Genomic DNA, 22,136 nt, shown 5'->3' with positions numbered 1-22,136 from the left:
AATCTGTTTTCTACATATCTTTCCAAAATGCATCCACTTTTTAGATTACATTATTTACTAATAACATTCTGAAATTTTCTTTCAAGTACAATGTGTCTTATTATTATTATTAGGGTTATTTCTTCTACTTTGACTTTATTTTATTCTCTGTACTAATTTCCCAATAATATTTTTGCATTTATAAAACAAAAAAAGTTAAAAATACAATTGAACCGATAAACCTAACATTATTCTCATTTAAAGTTATTTCCATATATCAAATTTAATTCTTTCAAATTTGGAAAATTTGTTATAATAGTTAAATACATTAAGCCATTTGTCTACCATTGTTTCCAGTTTGGGCGTAATATATTTATTCATTTTCAAGGGTCAAAACAAAGACTGTTTTGGTTGTGGTTTGGGAAAATTATTCTAAAATTTTTCACTCCATTTTCTAAGTGTTCTTGGCTCCATGTAGACTGGGTGATTATTTTTCTTTATCCCTACTATTATTTTTTTATTTGACATTACTCCCTTCTGGTGGAACACTGTGTGCTTGGCCAAAATAATTTAGAAATTATTTTTTTAGAAGAAAACCTATGTTTCTGTGTGTATGTGTCATGTGTATCTAAAATGTAAAAGTAAAATAGAATGGGACGAGAAGAAAATCATCTCAAGATTTGTATGTTTAATTAGACAGCACGTTTAAAATGCAAGAGACTGTTTCATAATTCATCGCAGGAAAAAATGACTTGTGTATATCGCTGGAGATTTTACTAGCACATGTTTTGGAAATGGAGCTTAAAGCAAACGCTGGGCTTTGGACTTTTAAGTAGTCAGCTTGGAAAAGAAATGATGTTCTTTAAAAAATGGAACTGCACTGACCAGAAAAATAAATGACACAAAAATCATAATATTAGAATCAAGTGGAAATTTATTCCTGCTAATCTCCATCCTTGGCAGGGTCGGGGGGGGGGGGGGGGGAGGGAAGCGTCGCGGGGCGGGGACTGGCTGTGTTACAAGGCTGTACTGCACCATTAGTAACCACCATGGACAAACTTCCTCTGGCAAAATGTGGTAGAGCGCCCTGGCTTTTCCTAAGGGGCCTTCCCTTGCCCGCCACAATTCTTGCTTCTTGTTCTTTCATATCCTACCTGGACCAACTTTTCCAAATTCCCTGCTATATAATGGGTTTTGTTTTTGTTTTTGTTTTCACCCCTGGTACAAGTGCTTTTTGCAGCAAGTCCAGACAACACGGCCAGAATTTTTATATTGAACAAAACAGGCAGGAGCTGTCTTCATACCTTTTCACAGAGACTGCAGGCCCCAGCCATCGCGTTGACCTGACATCCTTCAAGCAGATTTCATCAGCTGTGGGCCTACTGACTGTATGCATCTCTGGAATTTTAGTAGAGTAAGCCATAACATGCCTTGTGCAGCCTCTTTCTTTCCCAGTTGCTTCCAAATAAACAGTCCTGAAAGCCTCCGGGTTTGTTGTTTCTATCTTCCCCCTTGCTCATGCCTGGACCACAGCCACTTAACTACTTACCTCACTGTTTGAGGCTCTTTGAGGTACACACTAATTTTTAAGGTGGGCATGGCTACTTTTACTTTGGTTTGCAATATGTCATTTCATAATAAGTGAACTGCAAGACAAGAAGGCCAAAATGAGGCAAAAATGTCAAAACAGGACATTTCTGATATTAGGATAGAGCTTTGCCTTGTAAAACCTGGAGGGCAGGCCAAATAAGATTTGCAACCTGAATGCACACTCTCCAGGAGACTTTGCAGAATTATCTGCCAAGCAATGCTTGGCTTCTCAGGGGTGCTTGTCATGAGATCTGCCTGTCACTGTGGTTCTAGAGCCTCCCATGGCTTTCCATCTGCTCAAGTTTGTGCCGAGGTGTGGGTTTGGATTGACTTCCTGAGACATCTCTACTGTGCATCTTGAATAGCATCTAAAAACACTTGCCTCTTCCTGTGTTCACATAGAACATTCTTGGATGTTTATTGAAGCTACTCTTTCCTTAGTGGAAATTATCCTGACTTAATGGAGTTGGGTCTATGTTATGTTACACATAGTTTGTTTGTATGAGGTTGTCTGATTTAAATGTTATCATGGAATAATAACACGATTACTTCTTTCGTTAGACACTGAGATGTGAGCTGCTTCCCCAATTTTTTTTAATGTACTGAAACCTAAACCCTGAGTTTCATATTTGCTAGACAAGTGTTTTTATATGACCTACACACGTGAACCTTTTGTTTTCATTTTGTTTATGAGAAAAATTTCAGTACTGTTTTGTCCAGTCTGGCTTCACACTCTAAATTCAACATCCTCCACTTCCCAGGATTACAGACATCCACTCCATAATTCCCTTTTAAATGAGAGTGTCTCTTGTGCCATGCCCTGTTTCAGCCTAATATCTTATCTGATGTTAATGAATAGAAAATAAAAGCAAAGACAGAACACAATAATAATGAATGGGGTGAGAGGAAAGAGAATAATGGAGGGAGCCTCTGAAGACCTATAATGGAAGAAGTGGAAGAAAGCCAAACAAATTCCTGCTTTGAAATTCACCTGCATTTATCTGCATTTATCTGGTGTTTACACAAATCAAACATGAGGGTAGGTTTTTGTTTGTTTGTTAGTTGTTATTGTTGTTTTTGGCCGGTTGTGGGCTTGAACTCTGGAGCTGTCCCTGAGCTCTTCAGCTCAGTGGGTCTACCACTTGAGCCACAGCACCAGTTCTGGTTTTCTGGTGGTTAATTGGAAATAAGAGTCTCATGGACTTTCATGCCCAGGCTAGCTTTGAACCACGATCCTCAGCCTCCTGAGTAGCTAGGATTATAGGTGTGAGCCACCAGTGGCCAGCGAGGGTAGGTTTTTTTAAATGAAAGAATTTGTCAATTTTAAGTATAATAAAAGGTCTTCTTTAAACTGATTGGGCAAAAATCCCGAGAACTGAATGGGTAAAAATTTGCTGAGAGTAGTGGTATCACTACTCTCAGTGATATCACCATTTTAAATACTTGAATTCTAATGTGTGTAAATTTAGCAAATCATATTAATCATTTGATTAAAAAAAAATCCTCTGTAGGGGCTGGGAAGGTGGCTTAGTGGTAGAGCGCTTGCCTTGCATGCCTGAGGCCCTGGGTTCGATTCCTCAGCACCACATAAACAAAAAGAAAAAAGCTGGAAGCGGCACTGTGGTTCAAGTGGTAGAGCGCTAGCCTTGAGCTGAAGAGCTGAGGGACAGCGCCCAGGCCCAGAGTTCAGGCCCCACGACCAGACTCCCCCCGCCCCCCTGCAAAAAAAAGAAATCCTATGTAATTCACAGTAGCTATATCATACAAACAACTAAAAACTCTAAACTACCTATTCATCACAACTTAATGTGATGTTGCAGAGTACACCCTATATAACATTAAATAAAATAAAATTAGCTAGATATTGGTGGCTGGCTCCTGTAATCCTAACTACTCACAAGGCAAAGATCTGAGGATCACAGTTTAAAAGTTAGCCTGTGAAGACAAATCTATAAGACTCTTACCACCAGTTAACTAGCAGAAATGGAGCAAAAAAATTCCAAGCAAGAGTTTAAGCAAGTGTTCAAAAAAGAGTGCAAAAAAAGCCAAACAAGAGTTCAAACCCCAGTACCAGCATTAAAAAATTTGATGTTTTCACCTGGGGTATTGTAACAAGCTAGCCCAGTTGTTTTCAAAGTGTGGGTCCTGAATCAGTTGGGAACATAACAGAAATCTAATTATCAAACCCCATTTAGACCCTCTGAACTGGAGACAGAGCCCAGTATTCTTTGGCTTCACCAGACCCCTAGATTATTCTGAAGCACACTAAAAGGCATAGAGATTTTTGAGAATCTTTACAGTCAATCTGAAGACTTCCAAGTGACATGATGAACTGAACGAAAATATTATAGCTTTGCATTTCCTATTCTCCTCTAAAATTTCTATTTCTGTGAAGTTAAAATGCAACCAACAGCTAATATATTTATATGTGTAATATGCATATTTATAAACTGTAAATACAGATTTGATTCTTATTCCTGAGTTTCCTATTGGTGCAGTCCTGAACAAGTTCCTAAACTATCCTGGACCTTGTTTTCCTCCATCTATAAAATGAGGATCAGGATAGAAGCTACCTCATTAGATTCATTATGAGAATGAAATAGGATGTAAAAGTTGAGCAGAGTGTCTGACACATGATAAATCCTTAGTAAACATTATCTTGCTAATGTTGAATCAAATGCCAAGAAATAATGAAAGCATGGTCCTACCTTCAAAGCCTTCAAGAGGGAAACTCACCAACCCCTTTGTTTTGTTTTGCTTTCCTAGCTAAGGGCTCATGAGCTTACATAATTTATACTGTTTTGAAAATCAAAAGTGACACGGGCCCATTGGAGAGACTGACCTAAACATTTGTTAATTGCTATCTCCTTCTGCCCATATGTCTGTCTGCCCAAAGAGCTATTTTTGCTCTTGAGCTAATCATTGGCAAAGGTGCAGAGGCTTTCCATTCTATTTCATCTAATGGCATCTTAAACATCATCCTTTAGGAAAAAATCATGTTGATCTCCACAATGGAACCTTTTAGCTGAAAACTTACTGGTCATAAAATGATATTGTATCAAGGAAGAAATAGATGACTGCAAGCTTCCTATCACTGTTCAAAAAACTTAATTTGCTTACAGGAGACTTTATAATATGTTCTCATCAAATAAAAATACCCTAAGATAATAATGAGAATTTTCATGAACGCTTATGTAAGTACTTAAGAAAAGGTCATTATTTTCTTTTTTTCTTTCCAAATTCACTCTTTTTTTAATAGGAGGAACTCCATAAATACTGTTGCTTTGATTCAATAATGAGTAGTGGGAGACCTGTAACCAAAGTGTAAGGATGTCTCACCAAAATCCATGCATAGTTGTTACATATATGCTCCCACAAGACCAACATATGTCACTTAAATCTTTTCAAGAACGTAGGCATTACTATCTTGTTTCAGTGTTTGATGTACTAAAAGGTTAAGAAACTTGCCCAAAGTCACACATTCATATTAATGAAATCAAGGTATAAATATAACTATTTGACTACAGATCACTTAGGCTTTGTGTGAAGTCTGAAAAATGGCTTTTCTATTCCTATTCCTTCCTTCCTCCCTTTGGAAATCATGAACTACCATGTTTGAGTACACTCTCCTCCCGAGCAGGCACATGACTGTTGTTTTCCTTCATTACTAGCCTTGCCTCTTTGAGGATACTGCATAGACTATATATAGTCAAGTCCATTTCCATCAGTGGAACTAGTCAGCCTGGTGAGCGAGGGGGACTGTCTGTCTTCCACTCCAGCCTTGAATGTTCACTTGAGTCCATTTCAATAAACATGGATGAAGAACTTTCAGGAAGCCATACTGCCTGGGAAAGGGCTAAGTTCTTACCATGGAATCTATGGTTTTATGATCAGCAACAGCTTGAAGATCCAAGTCATACTCTCCTAGCTCCCAGCCTCTGCTATTTAACAAATTACAAGACCTAGTAAGATCAAGATCTTTTTTTTATTGTGAAAATGCAGTACAGAGGGGTTACAATTACATGAGCAAGGTAATAAGTACATTTTGTATCAAGCACTGTTGCCTCCTCCTTTGTTTTCCCTTTCCATCCCTTCCCAACTCTCCCCGCCCCATCCCATCCATCTCCCCTTGCCCCAGCGCGCCAAAGTTTTAAAGTTCATTTTTCGACATAACGTCTTGTATGTCTCATTGTTGCAATGGGTCCACCTTTATCCCTATTTAAACAATTTGTTTTTTCCCTTCCCCTCCACAAATTATACCAACATTAAATACAGTGAAAACAGGGGTTATACCACGGGGGAGGGACATACAAAGCAACAAAGAAATCATCTTAAATATGTTAGAAACATTAGCAAGAAAGAACAAACATTTGAGTCCTTATCTTGGGGTTCATTTTGCCTAACATCAACTTTTTTGACCATTTCTGCTTGTCTCAGACATATACTAGTAATTGCAAATAAGGGAAACAATGGGACCTGTGTTTCTTTGGGCCTGACTTACTTCACTTAATATAATTTTTTCCAAGTCTTTACATTTCCTAACAAATGGGGCAATGTCATTCTTTCTGATGGAGGCATAGAATTCCATTGTGTATATATACCATATTTTCTTGATCCATTCATTTACTGAAGGGCATCTGGGTTGGTTCCATATCTTAGCTATGGTAAATAATGCTGCAATAAACATAGTTGTGCTGGTAGCTTTAGTATGGTCTTGTTTGTGATCATTCAGGTAAATACCCAAAAGTGGGATTTCTGAGTCATAGGGGAGCTCTATGTGGAGTCTTTTGAGGAATCTCCATACTACTTTTCAATCCAAAAATTCATATGGAACAATAAAAGACCCTGAATAGCAAAAACGATCCTTAACAGAAAGTACAGTGCTGGAGGAATATCAATACCAAATTTCAAACTCTACTGCAAAGCCATAGTAATCCAAGCAGCTTGGTACTGGCACAAGAACAGGCCTCAGGACCAATAGAATTGAAAACCTAGAAATGAACCTGCAGACCTATAGCCATCTAATCTTTGATAAGGGAGCTAAAAAAAAATAGAATGGAAGAAAGACAGCCTCTTCAGTAAATGGTCCTGGCAAAATTGGTTAATCACTGGTAGAAAACTAAAGCTACATCCTTATATATCACCCTGCATCAGAATCAACTCCAAATGGATCAAAGACCTCAGAGTCAAAGCAGATACCCTGAAAACATTAAAGGACAGAACAGAAGATCAAGATTCTTAAAGAGGTAATTGCAGGTACCCTATGATTCCCAGTCAGACAGTATGGAGTGGGGAAATGTCAGGAGAATCTAAGAGGAGGCTGAGAGGTGATAGATAGGTCAGAAACAGACAAAGACAGAGTAAGAAATACATTCTGTAAGATTAGAGAGTGTTTCCTTATAAATGTTACTTTTTCCCTAACCTGAAAACATGAGCTCCAGGCAAGATATTCCTGTTATAAGAACAAGACGCTGTGATATACAACCTCTTAACTCCTTCAGCCTCTCCTACTTTGAGACATCCCCAGTGGCCTCATCAGAATTGCCATGAATGCCAAGCTTCCCCTTAGATTGCCTTAAACACCAACACTTATGGTTAATAAAATATTAATAATCCAAAAGTAATACTTTTTAGACTTGTTGAAAGCATCCAAATGGCGGAAAACTGATGACTATTGATTTTTTTAAGTGTTTAAATACAGTTTTCAACTTTTTAAATGGACAAAAATGAATAAGGCACTTGGTAACACTAACCATTATTTTATTTATGAACTTTTCCACTGGGTGATGGAGATACAGCAAAGATCCTAGCAGAAGGCAAGCAAAAAGCATTGGGAAGATGGAGACTAGAACATAACCCGAAGTTGTAGAAGGTGCTTGGCTAAGTCCCATGAGTTCATATAAAGGCACCCAAGTAGTCACCAAATGATAATTCAGTTATATTCGGGTTTCCTTTTACTTTTAAAAGTCAAATTTCATTTGTGACAGAAAGCAGATAGCTCCAGGACAGAGTTTGATCCCAGATCATGTTGGGTTGAGAGGAAGTCACAGACGCAGCTTTATGTTCCCATGAAATGATACGCTACGCAGTGAGGGGAAATGCTGCAATTACTTTTCCAAAGCCTCCTGGGAACATCAAACTTGCTAAGACTCTACTAGGAAAATACAGGAGGCTTCCACCTACAGCACACAGTTCATAACAACTCACAGGAGGAAGATTTGGGGCAAATGAAGACCCTGGGGAGAGACTTGACTATCATATGTATGGGCACCTTGAAAATTGTTCTGCTTTTGTTCTCCCAATTGCCTGAATTTCTCTTTTTATGGAGATGTGTTTATTGTCTATAAAGCAGTAGAGCCGTTTAATCAGTACTTGGCATCTGTGCTGTGTTTGTGAACTCAGAGAGACTCTATGATTACCATAAGAGCTTAAAACTTAAAATAACACAAACACAAATACGTGTCACCTTTTGGCTCCTGGTTATCTATTAATAATATAGATTTAGAAGACTGCCTTGATTAGTCTTCTGAAACCATGAGGGTTGAGCTCTGAAGGGGGCATAGAATTAGAGAATGTTCTGGTCTGCAGAATCCATCCAAGAGGAACTGGTGAGGATATTAAAGAAGTAACCTAGAAGTTTTTCTCCATGGGTGAGGCCTTTAGTACCTTTCCTGTCTACCTATTTGTTCTATAAATAAAAGCCAAGGATAATACCAAGGATATCATCCCTTTCCCTCATCTTTTTTTCTCCTTTTGTGGGGGTCAGTCATGGGGCTTGAATTCGGGCCTGGGCACTGTCCCTGAGCTTTTTTGCTCAAGGTTAGAGCTCTACTACTTTTGAGTCACAGCTCTACTTCAGGTTTTCTGGTAGTTAATTGGAGATAAGAGACTCATAGACTTTTCTGCATGAGTTGGCTTTGAACTGTGATCCTCAGATCTCAGCCTCCATAGACTTTTCTTCCTGGGTTGGCTTGGAACTGTGATCCTCAGATCTCAGCCTCCTGGGTAACTCGGATTACAGATGTGAGCCACCAGTGTGCTGCCCTTCCCTCATCCTATTTGGTTTTCTGAATCTTTCCTTGTCATTTGATTTCATACCCAACCACAAAATTGATTCCAAAAATGAAAATTTAGATTATTATCTGTTATGACAGGCCGTCTAGTTTCTATCTCTGCAAGCTGATAAATACCAACTGCTGGACTAAACTTCAGGAAAGTGACAGAAGAAGTTCAGGTTGTACCTCTGATGACATTACTACCTTGACAATGAGAAGTGATCAAAGTTGAAAAAGAAAATGACATGTAAGGCATGAGGTAGTGACCCAGATCCAACTGTCCCATGCCTTTCCTCACCTATACCACTCTTCCTCACAGAAACCACAGGGCATAGACTCATTCTATACACTGTAGCCACGAAGTAAATCCAAGATTATGCACTCACAGTCAGAGCTTCAAGTTATTTTTACAATCCCTATTTTTCTTCCTCCTTCTCCTCCCCTTCCCCTTCTTCTTCTCCTTCCCCTTTCCCATCCCCTTTTCCTCCCCTATCCTCTTCCCCTTCCTCTTCTCCTTCCTCTTCCCCTTCTTCTTCTCCTTCCTCTCCTCCCCCTCCTCCTTCTCCTCCCCCTCCTCCTCCTCTTCTTTTCTTCTTCTTCTTCTTCTTCTTCTTCTTCTTCTTCTTCTTCTTCTTCTTCTTCTTCTTCTTCTTCTTCTTCTTCTTTTCTTCCTCCTCCTCCTCCTCCTCCTCCTCCTCCTCCTCCTCCTCCTCCTCCTCCTCCTCCTCCTCCTCCTCCTCCTCCTCCTCCTCCTCCTCCTCCTCCTCCTCCTCCTCCTCCTCCTCCTCTTCCTCCTCCTCCTCCTCCTCCCTTCTTCTTCTGCCGCCGCCGCCGCCAGTCCTGGACCTTGAACTCAGGGCCTGGGCATTGTTTCTGAATTTTTTTGCTCAAGGCTAGTATTCAAACACTTGAGACATATATGACATGTTCTTTTCTCTGGAAATAAGTCAAACTGCTAGCACATTTGAAAAAAACTGCTTATTTGTCATTGCCAAAATCTGTGACATGCAGCGTGGTTGTTAATGAGGTCCCTTTCTTTTTTCCATCTACTCGAATGTTAACTTCACCAAATCCCTATTTAGAATTCTTCTCATTTTTATTTGTTTTCCCATGCACAATATCATTTGATCCTTGCACAGGAAACCTGGAGATATACTTTACAACTGTTATTGCTATGTCACAGGAGAGGAAACTGAATCTCAGAGAAATTAAAGTGCTGTGCCTCAGATCACAGTTCTGAGTATTAAAGGTAATTGTAAATCTGTTTTCTGGCTCCAGAACTCATAATCCTGCCTTTGTTTTGATGCTTTCAACTACATATTATAACCCACTGGACAATTTGTCTCTTAATGCACTTTTAGTAATCAATTACAGCAATGTAGTTTTTTTTTTTTTTTTTTTTTTTTGGTTTTAATTTTTTTTTTTTAATTTTATTTTATTTTATTTGAGAACATACTGTACAGAGGGGTTACAATTACATGGGCAGGATAATGCATACATTTCTTACCAAGCATTGCAGCCTCCTCCTTTGTTTACCCTTCACCTCCCTTCCCAGCCTCCCCCCTCCCTCCCAACCAATCATACCCCCCCTCCCCCCCCCCCCACCGACATTGTAAAGCTGGTTTTGACATGACATTTTGTACTTCGCATTGTTGCAACAGGTCCACCTGAATCCTTAAACGACTTGTTTGTCCCCATCTCCTCCACATGTTATACTGACATCAAATATAGTGAAAGCGGGGGTTACACTGTGGGGGAGGGACATACAAAGCAACAAAGAAATAATCTTATAAATGCGTTAGAAACACATGCATGAAGGAAACAAAAACATTAAAATACATATTTGAGGTTTTGTTTTCCTAACATCACATTATCTGACTTTTTCCGCTTGACTCATACCTATACTAGATATTGCAAATAAGGGAAACCATGGGACCTATGTTTCTTTGGGCCTGGCTTACTTCACTTAATATAATTTTTTCCAAGCCTTTCCATTTCCTAACAAATGGGGAAATGTCATTCTTTCTGATGGAGGCATAGAATTCCATTGTGTATATATACCACATCTTCTTGATCCATTCATCTACTGAGGGGCATCTGGGTTGGTTCCATGTCTTAGCTATGGTAAATAATGCTGCAATAAACATAGTTGTGCTGGTAGCTTTAGTGTGGCCTTGTTTGTGATCATTTGGGTAAATGCCCAAAAGTGGGATTGCTGGGTCGTTGGGGAGCTCTATGTGGAGTCTTTTGAGGAACCTCCATACTGCTTTCCAAAGTGGTTGAACAAGTTTACATTCCCACCAACAATGAAGTAAGGTTCCTTTCTGTCCACATCCCCTCCAGCATCTGTTGTTGTTAGAGTTCTTGATTTTTGCTGTTCTAACTGGAGTGAGGTGATATCTCAATGTTGTTTTGATTTGCATTTCTTTTATGGCTAGGGATGTTGAACATTTCTTCATGTGTCTATTGGCCATCCTTCTTTCTTCTTCAGAGAAGCTTCTCTTTAAGTCTTTCGCCCACTTACTTATTGGGCAGTTGTTTCTTTGAGGATTTGTTGTTGGGTGGTTTAATTTTTTGAGTTCCAAGTATATTTTAGATATGAGACCCTTGTCCGTTGTATGGCTAGTAAAGCAATGTAGTTTTTAGAGCTCTAAAATGGAAGAAATAAACTGTAAAAGTCAAGAGGTTAATATAAGCTGGTATGGCATCACAAAACACTAGTATGAAAGTTACCTTAGCTTTTTTACTGTTTTTTAAATACTTTCTCTATAACTTTCCAAGATATTAAAGTGTAACATATGAGACCGTGAATAAATTTTAAGCAGAATATCTTGCATTCTTTAACATCACTTAAATTTTATTAGGCAGATTTTATTTCTGGTGAAATCTGTTCAGTTCCACATCACACTTAGGAAAGGCACAATGTTTTTCTAGAATGGTTTTCTAGAATCTCCAAGGGAGACAGAGGTGTTGGGGAAGTGATGCCTGAGGAAACATTTTGAATTAGATACTTCAATCTCTGTCCTGACTTGCCTTTTTTCAAAATCACTTAATAGAACATTTTTTATTTGTAAAATGATAAAATATATTGGCTCTTATGATACGTGAATACCTTGTTACATTTATTTAAATTAAATCAAATATCATATTTTCTATTAATCATTTGCATCATCTTTAAATAGTTGTACAAAGAGGTTTCCTTCCAGCATGTCAACTGATGTCCAATGTTGTTTATACACGAGGTTTACATACTTATTGGATCTAAGTCACTGGCATGCATGTTTTGTCTCTGAAAATAATAAGACCTCATGGCCTGAAATGATACTAGACTGGCTAATTGTCCTACCTATAAAATGCTTAATACACATAATAGAATTATCCCAGGGACTTGTTTCTTGCATCTGCAGGGCTAACCTATGCGTGGGGGAGAACAGGCAGCTGTGATTGGAACGATGAAGCAGGGTGTCTTAAAATACTTTCCTTCTAACTTGCCTTCGGAATAAGACAGTCTCTTCAGTTTTTCTATGAAAAGCAATATATTCTCAGATAACATACCTAAATCACTTGTTATTATAAAGCTATTCATTCTCATCAATTGTTTAGGATCTAACAGGGCCGGTGGAGGGAGATAGAGACATTTCCAGTTTGAATACATTCTGAAATTGTGTGTGTGTGTGTGTGTGTGTGTGTGTGTGTGTCTGTCTGTCTGTCTGTCTGTCTGTCTGTCTGTGTAGGGTAGAGTGGGCTGGCAGAAATGCCTTCAGCCTGAAGGTGAGTTGAAGGTGGAAGGTGTCTGTGGGAAGAAGTTGTAGGAGACTACCTGAAACTTTCACCTGAGATTCCTGGCTATCAATGTTGGTCCAAGGCTGGTCCCTGAGGACAAATGAGAAAATGAAATGGTAGCATGGTCTTCTCATGTCTACATCAAATCAAATTTTGCATGTCAGTTCTTGAAAGCACTTTGTTCTACATGACCCAGAAAGACCCCGGGTGACTGTGCAGGCGTCATGAATACTGAAGCAGAGACTTTGCTTTTCCTGAGTTATATAAGCCATATGGTTAGATATACACTTGTTCATTGGCTAAAGAAATATTGAAAATGAAAATTAATTACCATTGCCAAGTGTGGGATATATACAAAAACGTTTCACTGTGATTCCATGTAAAAAGGAAGTTATCTTTTTTTTTCTGATAATTATCCCTGACATTTTGCCACTGGCCCACTTTATTTTTACAAATCAAGTCAAAATGCTACATTATTTAATCAGATTTCATTGCATTCTAAATGGATGGGGGTAAAAGGAGCAATAATAAAGACATTTGACAGACTTCATTTTCAAGTTTTCTTTCATTTAAAATCTATTTATAAACATCACCCTTGTTATTTAGTTTACATTGGTCAACGTATGCTATTTTAGTGGCATATCAAATAAAGTTATTTTATCAACAGCGGATTTCTCCACCTCTAGCCAAAAGATACAGGTGATTATTGCATATTTAATGACATATGCTGGGAAACATTCAGGGAGTAGTGTGTGTGTGTGTGTGTGTGTGCGTGCCTGTGTGTGTGTGCATGCATGTGCTAGTATTAGGGCTTAAACTCAGGACCTTGTGTTCTTGCTTGGCTTTTTCACTCAAAGATAGCACTCTACCATTTGAGCCACAGACCCACTTCTACATTTTTGCTGGTATTTGTAGACAGTTGTAGATAATTTGTAGATAATTGTAGATAAAAGTCTTATGGACTTTGGCTGGGCTGTATTTGAACCATGATCATCAGATCTTAGCCTCCTGTGTAGCTAGAATTATAGGCATAAGCTGTTGACACCCAGTTAGAATAAATTCTTTGAGCCTGAGTTCAGTGTTCACTTAGCTTTGGATTTCTCAGTGCAATTATTAGAATTATATTAGATTTCTCTTTTTTCATAAAATATTTATTTTTTATTAAAAAACATTTGGACTTTTCATAAATTAGTCATAGCAAACAATAAAGGAATATGTTGTAGACTAAGATAAAAATCCTCAATAAAAATAATTTGTAAATTGGCTCTTTAATCATATTATGCTGGGTACCTCATATTAAAGAGTTGACTTACAAATGTTAATTGAACAGATCTTGTTAGTTTCCCTAAAAACAAGGATTTTATTCTCTTTTTACAGTCTGTGATTGTTATGGCTTAAATATATTTTGGAAATTTCTTCCAACAGATAAACGGAAAATGTCTGATATTTTGCAATTACTTAAAGCATTTATGATTTCAAGTTCTCAGCAGAAGCTTGCTGATGAAGAGAGTTAGTCAGAAAGACAGTTATGTAACAACTGTCACATTGGTTATTGGCTGGAAAGCGTGAAGCCCTATATTTTAGACTCAAGGCTTTAACAGAATCTTTATAAAGCATTTTTCTCCTCTCAGAGTGAAACAAATGTCTGATGAGTAAAATCTTGAGGCTACTCACAACTTTTCTCTTTCATTCTTTTATAGCCCAGAAGATGGTGAAATTCATCCAGAAATCTGTCGACTTTACATCCAGCTGCAGTGCTGCTTAGAAATGTATACAACAGAGATGCTAAAATCTATTTGTCTGCTGGGATCTCTTCAGTTTCATCGAAAAGGTATCTACAATTGATAGATTACCAGAAAAATACCAAGCAATGATATGCAAAACAATACCTGCCCATCTATACACTAGTAGAATGAATTTAACATGCTCAGGAAATATTTGATCTCTAAGTTAAAATTTAAAAGTCCATATTACTTCTAAGTACATAAGAACACTAATTGTTTTGATTCAAAAATGTAGTAAGAGTCGTAAATTTATTATTTTACCACTTGAGAATATGACTTACTTCCATTAGAATCAGCAGAAGCAGCAAAAATATCTAATGATAACACTAGCGTATATCTAGCGTATAACACTAGTGTATATCTGTCCTCAAGAGTGCTGCAATTTCTCTTGATAAATTGAGTTGTAAAAAGACAAACAAATATTTGTGTCTCAAAGATTTTAAAATAGGGTGAACTCAACAGATGATAGAGATGCAGCATATAAGGAATAGAATAGCTCATTTTCTGGCCTAGCTTAACCTACGCTGGGAAAGCCAAGATGTTGGCATAAACCTGTAATGCCAGCACTTGTGATTAAAAGAGGGAGATCATAAATTCAAGGCCAGTTTGTGCAATATAACAAGATCCTGTCTCAAAAGAAAAAAGGCACAAAAAAAACTATAAATGGAATATATGGACTCAAATATCTACACCTTTCAACACTGGCTGTGTCTTTGCATGCTATAGTCAGATTTCAGGCTTCCAGTCTGGGTAATGCTCTTCTCGATATTGACTTTACAGTCCAGCTGGCATCCTCCACATTAACAAACCAATTACTGTGGCTCTAGTCATCACATATATAATGAGAGAAAACTTCTTACAACTATAGAATAAAAGTCCTGGGCTTCATTCTGGCTGGACTATATATAGACCAGAATTGTTTTAGACAATTAAGGCCCACACATAGAGCTGGAAATGAAGTGAACCCCACCCAAGCAGTGCTATTGCAAGATGGGTAGAGGGGGAAAGAGGCTGGAGAGGAACTCAAAAGTTTCCACTGCTGAAGGACTTGATTTTTATTTTCTTTACTAACTCACCAAATGACAGTTTATTGGCAATCTCCTGAATACAAACTTTTGCTCCTGAGCTCAGGAAATTGGGGGAGGAATGCATAGAAAGTAATGCTTACCTGTGATTTAAATTAAGCAATTGGAGAGTTAAGCGATAAATCAGTAAAGAAGCAGATAAAGATTTCAAACCAGGCTGGGAAGGTGGCTCAGTGATAGAGCGCTTGCCTTGTATGCATGAGGCCCTGGGTTCGATTCCTCAGCACCACATAAGCAAAAAGAAAAGAGCCGGAAGTGGCACTGTGGCTCAAGTGGTAGAGTGCTAGCCTTGAGCTAAAGAGCTGAGGGACAGCGCCCAGGCCCAGAGTTCAGGCCCCACGACCAGACCCCCCCCCCCCAAAAAAAAAAAAAAAAAGATTTCAAACCAAATGAGCATTCCAGATTGGGAAGAATTAATTCAACCTACTTGTAAAAATCAAATATTGTATACACACACATATATATATGTCTATATATGTATGTGCGTACGCATGCATGTGTGTGTATGTGTGTATGCGCATGTGTGTGTGTGTATTCAGTAGGACTAAAGACAGGATACAGTTACAATGCTTCAAAGACATGAAAACATTCTCTCAATACTTATTGTTGCCTTTTCTTTGAAAGACTAATCTTGCAAGAGTTTTTATCTTTATTTGTTATTAATATGAGAATGTGTTTGGAGGGATTAGCTCCTTGACACTCCTAATGCATGATCTGAAAGTTGAACACTCAGACACACTCAGAATATCCTGAGTAAAAGCTTGATGCCTTTACTCTTCTCTTTGATTCCTTTATCTCTGTCTCTGCCTCTGCCTCTCTTTGTCCTCAGTCTCTGACTCTGTCTCTGTCAGAGAGAGATAGAGAGAGAGAATGGCACCCAAACAGAATAGTATTATCATCCTAAATGATTTACAGAGAAAACTGGGCACAGGCAGTTTTACTCTCCAGTTCTGTATGGTCTACACCTGCAGCATCTCTGCCTTTGCTGCCACTGGAATCTTCCTGGCTAATGACATGTATTTAACACACAGGGACCTCCACTCCCACACCCTTTCTAAGTCCTTGGTCTGCAACCTGATCTTCTTTTATCAGCCACCATGACATTTGTTATTTCACAATTGACTTTGGAAAGGAAAGTTCTTCTCAGCTTACTCTCTGCTTAAAAGTAAAAGGTGATACCTCACAAGATTGCTTCCTTGGATTTGGTTTGGAGTACAAATGTAAAAGTATGTCACCTCTTAAACTGCTCAGCTCCTTTGTCATCATTGTTATTCTGACTGACAAATCTCAGTGCTGTCACTAGATTTTGTTCTTTTACAATGTTGAAATACATAGAATAGCCTGTTTCCAGAAGCCTCCAGCCAATACATGTTAAATATATAAAATACACTGCAGACTTCCTGAGAGACCCCATCTAAAAAGAAAACAAATGTTTGGCTTCAGTGACCATAGGCTTCCAAAATAATGAATTGAAGAAGAAATTTGTCCACAGACTATACATAGCACGAGAATATTAAACTCCAAGAAAAAGTTGAGCAAATTAAGAGACAATGTCTGTGTTGTCCTTAAAGTTGAAAACTCCACATAAAACTTGACAGAGGGGAACCAAACAGCAAGGAAAAAAACAAAAGCAAACCTTTCTACAGAAAGGGAGAACAGGCAAATGTTCTTTCTGTTTATGAAAACAAGAAGTGGGGAAGGATGGGAAGATTGCTCTGCAAATAGGATTTACCAAGCTTTGATTCAAGGTATGTGAGTAAGGAAAAAACTGTAAACCACCCCCACACACAGGTGTGTGTGTGTGTGTGTGTGTGTGTGTGTGTGTGTGTGTATAGTATATGTATTCACTAAATAAAGTAACAGAGCATAGGTTGTGTTAGGAGTGTAGGTGACTCCAAATTTCAGGCAAGGTGGTAGAGGTGGCAAAGAAAACAAAGTGTGGATGGAGAAATCAGTCTCAGCAAGGCACCAGTGTCTCATCTTTGTAATCCTAGCTACTCGGGAGACTGAGATCAAAAGGATCATGATTCAAAGATAATATCTCTAAAATAACTCAAAAGCAGGACTGGAAGCGTGGCTAAGTAGCAGAGTACCAACAAAGCAAGCAAGCCAAGTAAGCAAGCAAACCCAGGAAGCAAGCTGAGCAAACCCAAGGCCCCAAGTTGAAATGTTGATACTACAAAAAAATAAATTAACCCATCTCCTTTCCCTAGAATAGAAATGTATGTATTGTTTTGTGTATCCTATATTAGCAAAAAAAAAAAAAAAACCAACACTTATACACTAGACAGTAGTGTATCTACCGAGACTCAAGCTGCCAGAGTAGTTTTCCAATGTAATAAGTTCTCTTTTTTTAACTTTTAACTGTTATTTTATTGACATACCAAACAGAAAATCTTAATACCAAGAAGAAATAATGCCAGGTTAAACAGAAATACACTGATAGTTAAGTGAATTCATTTAATAATAGTGGATGCTTTAAAGGAAGAATTTTGACACAATGAAAAAGTCCATTCCAACATAACATTAAAATATCCAGTGTAATATATTCTTTAACCAAACAATGGCATTTATGAAATGATTTCATGCTAAGAAGTAGCCTATCCAGACAACCTTTACTAAAGCCCTTCTCTGGAGGAATAAGTCCCCTAGAGTCTTAAGAAAATTGTGTCTCCTGTTTGATTTTGTAACATTCAAACTCTCTTTTTGCTTAAAATCTGTTTTGTTTCTTTTAATTTGAAAATAAGAGTTGATATTTTTTAAATAAGCCAATTGATTTTCCTTCTGTGTGAGTGGCTGAAGGTTGACCACTCCCCTCTTCTTTAACTTTTCTTTTCATCAAGGAAAGGAAAAATGGTAATGAAGTAATTAGAGCTGCCTCAGTCTAAGGGTCTCTTGTCGATTTTGTTGGTATTAAATCCTAAAACCAAGTTGTTTCACAGTAATCTGCACCTTCAGTTTAATTGTTATGCACATTTCCTTGTCACCAGAAGTGCAGGGACTCCTCTAGTACTCCTCTATGTCTTATTTAGTTTTGCTACTGTATTGAGTAGTCATGACATGAGTTTACTCTTTGAGAACAGGGCATATAAGGTCACTGTGGTGATCTATTATTTCTTTCTGGAAAAGTCAGCCTCAAATAATTTTAAAGCTTCTGTAGTGCTCTTGAGTTTAGAAATGCAAATTGTCTTTCTCTTCCAATTAGGACAATTGAAGTGTCCTTACTCCTTAAAACCTTTACTCCCTGGGCCTTCTTGTTTGTTCCATGCACCACACTTCTGATTTATTTTTTTTGCTGTCTAGTAAGTCTGGTACAATCTATTTGAATATCTTTTATACTGTACAAGATCATGCTATTGCCAAAGAAATGAAGAAAAACATCACCAAAATATTTCCTTCTACATGGCCAACAAAATTAAAGTTAAATTGCAGTGATGTGTGGTAAAAATCTACATTTAATAAAGGCTATTAGGTTATATCAGGTAGAGTGGCTTGAGAAACTGTGTTTGTATAAGAAAATGACAGATGGGAATGATTTTGGTCATTTTGTCATCTCATATTCTAACGCTGTAAGTTGTAGATTGGAGCACCGTTTGACAAAGTCTAATTTCTGTGTTTTTGGAGAAAAATGGTTGTTCTTGCTTCTTTGCATTTAGCTAGGTAAGAAATCATTTTGCATTACCAATTCCATGTATCACATTGACCATTAATGCCTGTTTCCTGCACTGAATAAAAAGAGATTATAAGTTTCATTCACTTTGTTGGCAGAAAATTGAGCTAGATTTCTGAAGGAACAAGACCCTGATTTTTTTTTTTTTTGGTTGGTCGGAGGGCTTGAACTCTGGGAATGGGCACTGTCCCTTGGCTTTTCAGCTCAAGGCAAGTGCTCTACCACTTGAGCCACAGCACCACTTCCGGTTTTCTGGTGATTTATTGGAGATGAGTCTCAGACTTTCCTGCCTGGGCAGGCTTTGAACAGTGATCCTCAGGTCTAAGCCTCCTGAATAGCTAGGATTATAGGCGTGAGCCACCAGCACCTGGCAACCCTGGTGTTTCAACCATAGCTATCCTGTCACTTTCTCTATCAATTATGGCAATATGACAAGTTTGGAAGGAAGTCTTTTTGTATTTGAGCTCACTTATTGCACATTTGTTTTCACCTTACCTTTCTCTATCACTGGTCCTCTCTAGCTTCACTGGCCTGTCTTCCATAGCTTATAAAAAAAATGTCCCTGGGTCTTTTGAGGTTATATCATCCTCCCTTCTTTTCCCTAAGACAATATGGGTTCTTCTCCTAAATTGTGCCACTATGATAAATGTACAGATAAAATATGCAAAGGAGATATAATCACAAGAAGAAAAGGATAGATAAATGCTGAAAGTTGAAAAATACTTTTCAAACAAAGGAGGAGACAACAATGCTGGATAAGAAATGTACTCATTACTTCGCTCATGTATCTGTAACCCCTTTGTACAATATTTTAACAATAAAAAACTTAATCAAAAACAACAACAACAACAACAAAAGCCTGTTGAGAGGTGAGCTCAAGATGTTCTAATGAACCAGGTGCCAGTGGCTCACGCCTGTAATACTAGCTACTCAGGAGGCTGAGATCTGAGGATCACAGTTCAAAGCCAGCCAGCCCGGGCAGGAAAAGTCTGTGAGACTCTTATTCAATAAAGCACTCAGGAAACCGAAGTAGCACTGTGGCTCAAGTGGTAGAGTGCTAGCTTTGAGCTGAAAAACTGAGGGACAGTGCCCAGGCCCTGAGATCAAGCCTCACAACTGACAAAAAAAAAAAAAATGTTCTAATGAGAGATTTGTGAACTGATGTCCAGCAAAATACAGGAAGAACTGAAGGCAAGAATGAAATCCAGACAGTAAGACGCCAGTGTATTTACTCAGCATCATACCAAGAAATGATCCACACCAACAAAAGGAACAAGCAACAGAAAGACAGAAATAGAATTTAGCCACAAGTAAATGCTTTATTTCCCAATGTAAGAGGCATCTAACACCAAAATAGAACAGTGAGCTAGAAGAAATGAATCCTAAAATAGATTGTGCTTCAAAGCCCAAGTGTAGACATACATTTGTTCTCTAAACAAATACTTGTGTAGCTGTCATATGCAAGGCACTATTCTGCGTGTTGGGGACTAGGTCCTCAAAGCCAAAGAGTTCTCTGTTCATGTAGAATATATATATATATATATATATATATATATATATATATATATATATGGGAGAGGAGAGGAGAGGAGGGAAAGGGAGGGGAGGGGAGGGGAGAAGAAGAGAGGGGAGAATGAAAGAGGAAAGATAGAAGGAAGGAAGGAACAATGAATCTGATTTCATAAAATAAAGCAAAAAAACTTCATGAACATTGCTATTTGACACAAAAGACTATAGCAGGACTTTGTAGTATATGATGAATATATACAAAGCCAACTTCTGTAACATCATCTGCTACTCAGTCTCTATATCTTCATATACAAGTGAGTAGGTCAAAGCTGAAGAGTAAAAGAATAGCAATGGTAATCTTTAATTGGGGATTTTTTATTTACCAGATATTTAGCTATATTATTATTTTATTTTATGCTAAGTATATTATTTCCCCAATTTTACAGAGGAAGAACCTGAAACCATGAGGTAAGATGCCCAAGATGACATATGACAGTGGTCCTGCTGCAAAGCGAGTGATTGGTCCATTACTCTAGCCCAGTCCCACTAAGCTACACTAGAGAAGGACAGAAGAAGGCCTCACATAAAGATGATGTAACTAAGTGGCCCAAGGAGATCAGAGGAGGAGTTGGAGGAGCGGATAGTGCCTCAGCAGTTCTGAATTAAAAAATGTTTATCTCCTAGTACATAGGCAAGAATAGAGCTCTCTATATGGCATAGTTATTATTTCCTGCCATTTATTTTATGGCACAAAGAATATCTCCTTATTACACATAAGAGCCTTTGAAACTGTTTATAACATAGATAAGCCACTGAGTCAATATTACTGGTTTCCAGTTATTGCATGCTTTCTAGAAACATGAGGGTAAAAGTGGATTACTTAATTGATGGCCTACATTTCTCCCATTCTTTTCATGGTGCATATCATTTCCCCTACCACGTAGAAAATGAGAAGCATTTGAGAATGAGAAGTACTCTGTAGACATGTGCCTAAGCATCAGGCATAGCCATGTTCATTTTGTGGTTCACATTGAGTCAGTATAAAAACTGCCTGAGGGCTGGGGAGGTGGCTCAGTGGTAGAGTGCTTGCCTTGCATGCATGAGGCCCTGGGTTTGATTCCTCAGCACCACTGAGCTATGGCTCAAGTGGCACAGTGCTAGCCTTGAGCTGAAGTGCTGAGGGACAGTGCCCAGGCCCAGAGTTCAGGCTCCACGACTGACCAAAAAACAAAACAAAAACTGTCCTGAAAGCTTGCTCTGTACAAAGTACCACATCAGACTGGATATCAAGATCACAAAGAAGGTATGACATGAAGGTGTGGGTAAGGGTGGAGTAGAGAGAGGACACAGTTAAGAATTCATTGTATATGCTGCATATACCACAGAATTGAGAAATGTAAGGGAAGGGATGGATTGAAGGAGGGTGAGATTGTTGAAAGGGGTGACATAGATCAAGATGCATTGTATTCATATCCTGTTTTGTTAAATGACACCTGCCCTCTACAACTACTTAAAGATAATTTAAAAATGTTTTAAATAAGGTAGGAAAAAGGTTCCTGACATTAAGGAAACGGTAAGATAATGATAGAGAATTAGCGTACAGAAGACTGGTTTGGTTTGGTTTGATTCCTGGATAAAGGTACTTCAACTGAGACTGACTTTGCTGGACTTTGGAGGCCAA

The 22,136-nt window shown here is 38.2% G+C and overlaps 1 protein-coding gene across 1 annotated transcript in view; it reads left to right on the top strand.

Annotated features, from left to right (window-relative positions):
- The window catches only part of LOC122117253 (regulator of G protein signaling 7 binding protein), an 85,222-nt gene that overhangs the window by 36,218 nt on the left and 26,868 nt on the right, over positions 1 to 22,136 (top strand). The window contains exon 3 of the mRNA XM_042690959.1: positions 14,108 to 14,238. Within this exon, the coding sequence (XP_042546893.1) occupies positions 14,108 to 14,238 (131 nt within the window). The remainder of the gene's footprint in view (positions 1 to 14,107; positions 14,239 to 22,136) is intronic.

Source organism: Dipodomys spectabilis, unplaced genomic scaffold (genome assembly GCF_019054845.1).
Source record: "Dipodomys spectabilis isolate Male_0828 unplaced genomic scaffold, ASM1905484v1 ptg000140l, whole genome shotgun sequence".
Taxonomy (NCBI): Eukaryota; Metazoa; Chordata; class Mammalia; order Rodentia; family Heteromyidae; genus Dipodomys; species Dipodomys spectabilis.
This window is presented reverse-complemented; position numbering and strand designations above follow the sequence as displayed.